The sequence below is a fragment of the Penaeus japonicus genome, unplaced genomic scaffold (genome assembly GCF_977035675.1).
Source record: "Penaeus japonicus unplaced genomic scaffold, GWHDUDI00000001_assembly GWHDUDI00000016, whole genome shotgun sequence".
NCBI classification, from domain to species: Eukaryota; Metazoa; Arthropoda; class Malacostraca; order Decapoda; family Penaeidae; genus Penaeus; species Penaeus japonicus.
In genome coordinates, this window is record NW_028234418.1 from 21,153,491 (window position 1) to 21,163,490 (window position 10,000).

The 10,000-nt window shown below is 41.0% G+C and overlaps 1 protein-coding gene across 2 annotated transcripts in view; it reads left to right on the plus strand.

The window, feature by feature from the left end:
* lqfR (clathrin interactor lqfR) overlaps positions 1–10,000 on the plus strand; it is a 30,815-nt gene that overhangs the window by 7,762 nt on the left and 13,053 nt on the right. For both annotated transcript variants that reach the window (XM_043024409.2, XM_043024410.2), the window contains exons 2-6: positions 3,034–3,113; positions 7,254–7,518; positions 7,845–7,981; positions 8,127–8,208; positions 8,708–8,927. In XM_043024409.2, coding sequence (XP_042880343.2) covers positions 3,034–3,113; positions 7,254–7,518; positions 7,845–7,981; positions 8,127–8,208; positions 8,708–8,927 — 784 coding nt within the window. The remainder of the gene's footprint in view (positions 1–3,033; positions 3,114–7,253; positions 7,519–7,844; positions 7,982–8,126; positions 8,209–8,707; positions 8,928–10,000) is intronic.

Consider the following 10,000-nt stretch of genomic DNA (forward strand, 5'->3'; position numbering starts at 1 on the left):
ACATTTTTCTAATACTTCATTACTCTTTTCCTCTCTCACTGATCTAGATTATAGGTATTTTCTCTCTCTCTCCTCTCCTCCCACTCTCTCACTCCCTCCATCCCTCCCTCCCTCCCTCCCCCTCCCTCCCCCTCTCTCCCCTCCCTCCCCTCTCTCCCCTCTCTCCCCTCTCTCCCTCCTTCCCTCCTCTCCCTCCCTCCCCTCTCTTCCTCCTTCCCTCCTCTCTCCTCTCCCTCCTTCCCTCCTCTCTCCTCTCCCTCCTTCCCTCCTCTCTCCTCTCCCTCCCTCCTCTCCTCCCTCCTCCTCTCCTCTCCCTCCTCCCTCCTCTCCCTCTCCTCCTCTCCCTCCCTCCCTCCTTCCCTCCCTCTCCTCCCTCCCTCCCCCTCCTCTCTCCTCCTTCCCTCCTCTCCCTCCCTCCTCCTCCCTCCCTCCTCCCTCCTCTCCCTCCTCTCTCCTCTCCCTCCTCTCTCTCCCTCCTCTCTCCCTCCTCCCTCCCCTCCTCCTCCTCCTCTCCCTCCCCTTCCCTCCCTCCTCCTCTCTCTCCCTCCCCCTCCTCTCCCCCCCTCCCTCCTTCCCTCCTCTCTCCTCTCCCTCCCTCCTTCCCTCCTCTCTCCTCTCCCTCCTTCCCTCCTCTCTCCTCTCCCTCCCTCCTTCCCTCCTCTCTCCTCTCCCTCCCTCCTTCCCTCCTCTCTCCTCTCCCTCCCTCCTTCCCTCCTCTCTCCTCTCCCTCCTCCCTCCTCTCCTCTCCCTCCCTCCCTCTCCCTCCTCCTCTCTCCCTCCCTCCTCCCTCCTCTCCCTCCCTCCCTCCCTCCCTCCTCTCTCCTCCCTCCCCCCCTCCTCTCTCTTCCCTCCCCCCCTCCTCTCTTCTCCCTCCCTCACTCTCTCCTTCCTCTCTCCTCCCTCCCTCCTCCTCCCTCTCTCCCTCCCTCCCTCCTCCTCCCTCTCTCCCTCCCTCCCTCTCTCTCTCCCTCCTCTCCCTCTCTCCTCCTCCTCCTCTCCTCCCTCCTCTCTCCTCCCTCCCTCCTCCTCCTCTCCCTTCCCTCCTCCTCCCCTCCTCCCTCCCTCCCTCCCTCCATACTGTATCTTCTTACTTTCCCCTCTCCCGCCTCCCCTTCCTCCCTCCTTCCCTCCTCTCCCTCCTCTCCCTCCCTTCCTCCCTCCTCTCCTCCTCTCCCTCTCTCCTCTGTACTCTCCCTCCTCCCCTCCTCCCTTCCTCTCCTCCTCCCTCCTCTCTCCTCCTCCTCTCTCTCCTCTCTCCTCCTTTCCCATCTCTCCTTCTCTCCTCCTCTCCTCCTTCCCCTCCTCTCCCTCTCTCCTCCTCTCCTTCTTCCCCCTCTCTCCCCCTCTCCTCTTCTCCCTTCTCTCTCCCTCTCTCTCTCTCTCTCTCTCTCTCTCTCTCTCTCTCTCTCTCTCTCTCTCTCTCTCTCTCTCTCTCTCTCTCTCTCTCCCTCCCCCCTCCCTCCCTCTCTCCTTCCTTCCCTCCCTCCCTCCCTCCCTCTGTATCTCCCCCCCCCCCTCCCCCCCCATCATGTCATGCCTTTACATCTCACCCCTTCTTTGTCTGGCAGCAATTGAAGCATGACAGCTCATGTGATCCCATCGTCTATTTTTGTCCCAAAATGCAGGGGAATGAGAGGGGATCACTCAGGTTCTTCTTTTCTTCCCCCCACCCCCTCTCACACACTCTCCCTCTCTCTCTCCCCTCTCTCAATCCCTTCTCTCCCCCCTCCCTTCTCTCTATCTCTCTCTATGCTTCTCTGCCTCTTCTCTCTTAAGTTGATAAGACTGAAAATATCATGCATGTGATGTGGGAGAGAGAAGAGAGGAAAGAAAAAGAAATTTATATATATGTAAATATATATATAGAGAGAGGAAGGGGGGGAAATGTAGTGGTTACAAGTCTGTTGGCAGTTGGTTGATTGTGTATATCTACATTTTATTATCATCTATTTGTATGTATGAAATGTCTTGGTGAGTTGTTATGTTACATTTAGTTGAAAGAGTACCTGTATTTTGAGAAAAAGGGGCTGTTTTCATGTAGAACATTTTGGTTATTTGGTGATTATGTGGAATGTTGACTATCGTTCGGGTTGGGTGAGAGCTACCTGAAGGTGATGGTGACAGAGCAAGGTTGTTGGAATTAACCACAAGACCTTGAAGTTTTGTGTGGACATTCACTCTCAGACATGTATGTGTGTATCAGTTCCTACACACCTGTATACACCCACATGAACACTCATGCACTCACGTGTTCAGAGATATATGAATGTGTCCTCATGTTGATTTTGTTAGATAGTATATTTACTTAGCAATGCTGAAAATGATAAGTTTGTTGATGGTCTCTATCATCATATACATCATATATCATATAGATCTGCAATATAACTTTATTTTGCTTCTTCCTCTGTTCTCCTCCACTTTCCTTTTTTCTATTTATCTTTTAATGATTATTATTATGAATATGGTTATCAGTATTTTGTTAAAGTTGTTGTTATTATTATTATCATTATAGTCATTACTATTATCACTATTGTCATTATCACGTATTATTACCATCCTTTATCAGAATATACTAACCTACTTATCATTTTCTTTTATATGTTGCCACATAGTGAGTGGGTGTGTAGTTGCAAGCAGTTGTTTGTTCACCAAACAAGCCTGTTATATAGAGATGACTGATGATCCACACTTCACAAGAAAACTTCAGTTTTCAGAACTTGTGTTTCAGGAATGTGTACCTGTAATTTTATCATTATTATTTTAATTATTATGTTATTTTATTATTATTATTACTATCATTATCATCATCATCATCATTAGTGATGGTAATGATATTATTATTATTATTATTATTAATATTATTATTATTATTATTATTAAAATCATCATCATTGTTATTATTACTGATGGTAATTATGATAATGATCATTATTATTATTATTACTTCTATTATTACCTGAAGGGAGGACTATTATCAACAACTTGTTGCCAGTTTCTGTTGATTTTTTTTTACATATTCGATTTCCTTTCCAGCACCAACATGGTGATGAACTACACAGAGGTCGAGGCCAAGGTGCGAGAGGCGACCAACGACGAGGCTTGGGGTCCCACAGGTGAGAAAGGGGCCAGATGGTGTGTGTGTTGGTGCACATGGCAGGGGGTAGAGAAGGGAGGATGAGATGAATGCAGGGAGGTTGGGAATAAGGGAGGGAGCAGGGGAAGAGTAAAGGAGATTGGAAGAGGAAGATGAAGGGAAGGAGGGAGGGAGAGCAGAAAGGAGGTTAGTAGATGGAAGGAATGAGTGAGGAATGGAAAAGGAAAGGCCTAGCATTATCACGTCGCATTATCAGGGATCTTATCTCGAGCCCTTTCTCCTCTTGTCATCTGCTTTGCCAGTGTGATACACTCGAGAAGGGCTGCAAAATGCCTGTTTATAGCAGGGTGGTGCTTGAGGGTTGATTGTGTATGATATCAAAGTCAAGAATCTCATTGAGGCACAGATTTCATAGCTATAGTATATTATAGCTGTAGTGTATGTTTTTATTGTGTATGAATTATTATTTAATTATGAATATTATTGTTTTACTAATACCCCTTCCCCAGCCTATCTGCATGGTATAATATGTTTATATATAACTGTAATATTTTTTTTTCTTTCTTTCTTTCTTTGTGTATGTGTGGGGGGAGGGGGAAGAGGAATGATTTTGTGATTAGGTGATTAATGGAGATTTTCATAAAACACGCTGACTTAAAACAAAAAATTTAAGCATTTATTTACACACACACTCGCTCACACTTACTTGCTTACACTCACTCGCTATTACTCTCATTTGCTCACACTCACACATACTCACTTACTCACACTTACTCGTTCACACTCACTCTTTCATACTCACTCACTCACTCACACTCATGCACTCACACTCACACTCATGCACGCACTCACTCACACTCACACTCAATCACCCACTCACTCACTCACTCAATCACCCACTCACTCACTCACTCACTCACTCACACTCTCTCACACTCACTCACTCACACTCACTCACTCACACTCACTCACTCACACTCTCTCACTCACACTCTCTCATTCTCACTCACTCAGTTACTCACTTACTCACACACACACACACACACACACACACACACACACACACACACACACACACACACACACACACACACACACACACATACACACACATACACACACACACACATACACATACACATACACATACACATACACATACACAGAAGATAGATAGATAGATAGATAAATAGATATTACATTTAACAGAACCAAAGGAAGGAGAAATGAATTGAATGATTGAAACACAAAAATTTTGTGTGATATGGAATGCTGAACCTCAGAATTCTCTTTGATAAGGAAGTTGGTTCACAGAACGAGAGTAGGTAGTCATCTTTTCTTTCCAATAGTTAAAAATAAATCTGCAGAGATACAGCTGATATTGAGAAGGAACTCTATGAAATCTCAGTCTGTACCATTTAACTGTTTGTATCAGGTATTTTAATTTGTTATGATGAATGTTATCATTTGTTTGAGTCTTGAAATGTGATTTTTCTCATTGAGAGATAAGGTTAATTTCACATTGCTAGAGAGATGATAAGGCATGCTGATAAGGGGAATTATCTGCTTCTTTGAACCCCTAAATCCTACAATGTCTTCTCCAATTGTGGTTTTCTCCTTATGTTATTACAATTCTAGTGTTATTAACACCTTCACTACGGGCAGTAGAAAATGCCCTCCACTCCGCATCCGAGCTTCTGGCGCGCGCCAAATTTTAAATGTCGCTATTGAATATGACAAGTTTTAAGCCAAAACCTCTACACATTTTAAGCCAAAACCTCAACATAATCATCATGTGTTATATATCAAAATATGCATAGTTAACCTCTTCCCCCATGTGCATGTGACAAGTTATTTACATGGGTTGGGAGGAAGATGGCAAGAGTGACCTTGGTGGGAGGCCTCACTCAGATGACCAAAGAAAACGATTGAAATAGTATGGTAAACTAATCATAATAAGTTTTATATTTTTACATAATGTTCCATAAATAAATAATAAATTGATTGCTAGCAGGGTGCATCGGTGCCTCCCCTGGTATAAGCGAATCCCACTCTTATGTAATAAATTATTAATAATGAAAGTCAAGTAATATATCGTATCATATCCGACCTCTATTCTGAATGATCTTGTACAGTATCCGGAAGAAAGAAAACTCAATTCCAACAGAACTCAGCCATGACACAGTATGCGCGTCCTCGGGTTTTTCACGAGCACTACAAGGACGCAGCATACGCGTCCTTGTGTCGAAGGGGGTTAAAACTTGATTACCATTGTCATTTATTGTCTGATATGAGAAAAGTATACCATTTTTATTACAAGATGTGGTGAGACCAATATTTTTTAGGTGATAGTATTTCTGCTGTTTATTTGCATTGTCTCATTTATCCTATTGCCATGATTATATTGCAGTTATATTCAAAAATATATTATAAAAAAAATTATTGCAAAGCTAAAATACAGGTGACACTTGATTCTAATTAAGATGTGGCTCATCTCTAAAGGGTTAAACCCCTCAGAAAAATTAGAAATTTGTGAATATTCACTGTAGATATTGTTAAAACTATTATGCAAAATTACAAATAGAGCATGGCATTCACACATTTCCCCAGGAGCATTTTTTTTATGTTTGAATAATAAATGACTTTTTGCTATAGAAAAAAAAATATATATAATAAATATTTTGAAATTAATGAAAAGCATAATATATTATAATTTTATTATTATATACATATACATGTATAGTAGTACTATTTATTGGTGATATTCTGCGTTAGCCTGTGATCATTCTATCATTATCAGGATGGAAATTAATCACTTGATGTTAAGCTCAAAAAGGGTTCTCTATTTTTTACAGAAAAATTTTAAACATATATTAGTTTTGCTCCAAAGGAGAACAGAATTAGTGAAGGACAAAAGTAATGTCAACAGTGATGTTCCGCACTGCTTGTGTGGGATGTAAGAGAGTGGGTGGGAGGAGGATGCCTACATTCACTACCTAAATGAGTTTTCAAACATTCTTGTCTGTTTAGTGCCATATGGTTTTGCATAAGCTTTTTACTGCTATTTGGGAAGTAGTTTCCGGAAGATATTTTGATGTTTCATTTATTTTTCGCAGTATTTTTTATCTGTTGTGTGGGCGTATTTTTATTTTTGTTTTTGTTTTCTTACATAACATTTGGTATATAATTAGGCCAAGTTAACTGATGATTGGGATTCTGAATATTAACCCCTTCTGGACAAATGGCAACACATTGATACCATAAGCATTTTGTGCCATATCAGAGGATTGTAAGGTGCCACTGTCTGTCTAGCTGTTTTGCCAAATGCCATCAGGAGTGGAAAAGTGTAAATAGTTGTCAGTTTTTTTTTGTTTTTTTTTTTTTCTCCTTTATTACCAAAAAGAAAATGTTTCACCAAACTTCATATTTCATCTGTTACACTGAGTGTAAAACATATATTCTTCCTGTGTGGAGACTAAACTACAGGTATTATTTGTCTAAACATTGCCATACCATACCAGTACCTGCCATAAGTCTTACATGAAAAAACACAAAAAGTGCACAAGATTTTTAGTACTCTAATGCATAAATGAACAAGAGTTGGGATGATAAAACAGTTGTAGGTGAAATTACAAGTCTCCTGATTGCCGCTAATGACCAAGTGGTTGACACAATAGATAATTTTTAATATTCAATCAATCAATTGCAAGTCTCCTCCAACCTGCTGTCTTGCATACCCATGTCAATATCATAGGCTTTGTCTGCAACAGGTTAAGGGCCAACTGTATATAGACAACTGATTTTTTTATTTTTATATTAATGATTGCTTGTTATAGCAGTGATAGTGGTAGTAGTCAGAGCAGTAATAGTTGTTGTAACAGTAGTAGTATTAGTAGTTGTAAAAATAGTAATGGTAGTGTTGTAAAGTTCATGATTGTAATACAATCTGTAATAGTATGTCACAATAATTGTATAATAGTAGTAGTAACAAGAGAAGAGTAACCATAATACAGTAACAGGATAACTCCGAATTGATTACAGTAGTATTAACAGTAGCAGTGATAATAGGTTAGTTGTAATAGCAGTAATAGTTGCATCAGATGTATGTACCCGTATCTAAGACCTCACCACTTCCTTCATTCTCTCCCGAACCCCCCAGGCCCACAAATGCAGGAATTGGCACAGTCAACATTCTACTACGAGCAATTCCCAGAGGTGATGGGGATGCTGTGGAAGCGCATGTTGCAGGACAACCGTGCTGCCTGGCGACGCACCTACAAGTCGCTCCTGCTGCTCAACTACCTCGTGCGCAATGGCTCTGAACGAGTTGTCACTTCTGCCAGGGAGCACATCTATGACCTCAGGACACTTGAGAACTACAAATTCATTGATGAGCATGGAAAGGATCAGGGCATGAACATCAGGTAAAGGAAAGGAAGCCAGATTGGTTTGTGACCTTTGGCTCCTGGCCATAAGCTTGATGAAACTGTAGAAGGTTAATGAAAAGATGGGGATGAAGGGGCACAGCTTTCAGAAAATTTTCTAGCAACCATTTTCTGAAGATATATGTTCCAAGTAACTTTTATTCAGCTCTTTGTGCTATGAAGCCATCACTTTTAATTATTGAGACTGAAAGCATATGATAAATGTAAAATAGTTTGCATATTCATTGATCAATTTTTTTTATCATGTCATGTTATATCTATTAATTTGTCTGTATATCAAAATTATATTTTTTATGTTTTTACAGAGTAAAGGCAAAGGACTTGATTGATTTTATCCAGGATGACAACAGGCTACGAGATGAGCGCAAGAAAGCCAAGAAAAACAAAGACAAGTATGTAGGGGTGTCTTCAGAGTCCATGGGATTCCGTGGATCATCACAAGGTAAGTGTCTCATTCCTGAATTTCCCTCAAGTTGTATTTTCCATACTCTAAAGCACATGATACACACAAGATTGGTGGAAATGTCATGTCACACGGAATCCTGCTTGGTTTTGTAACATGATTATAACCTTTTTTTTTCTTGCAGGTGACTGGGACAGTTGGGGGAGTAGTAGAAGAAAAGAAGATGACGACTTTGGATCTCGCTTTGAGGATTCACCTAATGCAAGGTTGCTTTTTTTCTTTTTTCCACACTTACTTTTCTTTCTTTATTATTTATTTATTTATTTATTATTATTTTTTATGTCAATGATTTGGTTGTGGTTTTATGCATATTTTTCCATTTCAGTTGCTTTGTTATCTTTTCTTTCTGTCTTTTTTCTTTCTTTCTTTTCTCTCTCTCTCTCTCTCTCTCTCTCTCTCTCTCTCTCTCTCTCTCTCTCTCTCTCTCTCTCTCTCTCTCTCTCTCTCTCTCTCTCTCTCTCTCTCTCTCTCTCTCTCTCTCTCTCTCTCTCTCTCTCTCTCTCTCTCCCCCCCCCCTTTTTGTGCAGATTACCATTTTCCTTCTTTTGTACTGATGTTAAGATTTCTCTTCTTTATTATCTTCCTCTTTATATTCTATTTCTTCAAAGAATATATGCAAATATATGTAAATTGAAATAAATTGATCAAAATATATGACCCAATGTCATAGTCCTGAGTAATACAAATCCACTCCCAAACTTCCAGTGAGGATGAGATTGAGGATGCGGTGGACCCTGTCAATGAGTATCGTGATGAGGAGACTAGCCCCAAGGCAGGTGGAAAGGCTGCCCTGGGTGGAAGCAGTGGCATTGGTGGCAGAGGCAACTCCGCCCCGGTCAAGAAATCGTCTAAGCCCTCCAAAATGGTGGACCTGGGGGCTGCAGCCACCTTTGGCAGAGACGGAAGCAGTACACAGTCGCCACAGGTAGGGAGGTGAAGGGAGGAATAAGAGGGAGGGGAGAAAATGAAGTGGATTGAGAAAATATGAAAGAATTTTAGATGGGATAATGGGAGGTTATTGAGTGCTGCACATAATGTGAGAGGTGAAAGAATGGGAGGAAATTGAAGATAGTGAATATCTGAATATCAGGTATGGTTACATGTGTCGCTCAACACACACGCTCAATCACTCGCTCAACACACACACTCAATCACTCACTCAACACACACAATCAAAGATAGAAATGATTAGAGGGATGGTATATTTTTTATGATTATGGATATGTCGCAAGCACACGTACTCACATATATTTAATATTTGTAAATTTGTATTTATTACGAAAAAAATATATATGCACAGTACCATAGCTCCTAATCATATCAAGATCCAAATTCACAAATATTTTCAAAGGATAGTAGTTTTTATGTAACCAGAATCTATCAATATCCAATTTAGAGTTTGTAGTGCGCCATTAAGATTGAGGCATTTCAATGCGAACAGGCAGCATCAGCCACCAGGGACGAGATATTTTGTAGTGGCTATCCTCCTGGCCGGTGCGCTGGGTGATCGGGCGTAAAGCGCTTGACCGCAACCAATGCGGGTGAATAACATGAGGCGTTAGGCTTACGCATTTGGAATATCCCGTGTTTCGACTATTTGGAGCCAAAACAGCCCCATCGTTAACGGGTTAAATCATACTGCACAATTGAATCAGAGTAGTAAAAAGACCAAAAAATGTATATAAACCATAATATTGTTGTAGGGGAATAGGGTAGAAAGGGTATGGGGTTGTTTATGTGGATTGGTTTGGTGTACAATATGAGACTTCTTATTGTATATGTATTATATTCATTCACATAAAAAATAGGTAGGAACAAAGTCTGGAGGCGCTTCAATGATTGGTTCAGGGAGACAACAACTTACTAGGGGAAAGGGTTGGTTTTGAAGATTGTAGCTAGATTAAACTTGCTAAACTTGACCAGAATTCATATAAGCCATATATCGTACTGACTTCCTTGAAAGAGCAGCATACTGTGCCCCATTCATTGTTCTTCATA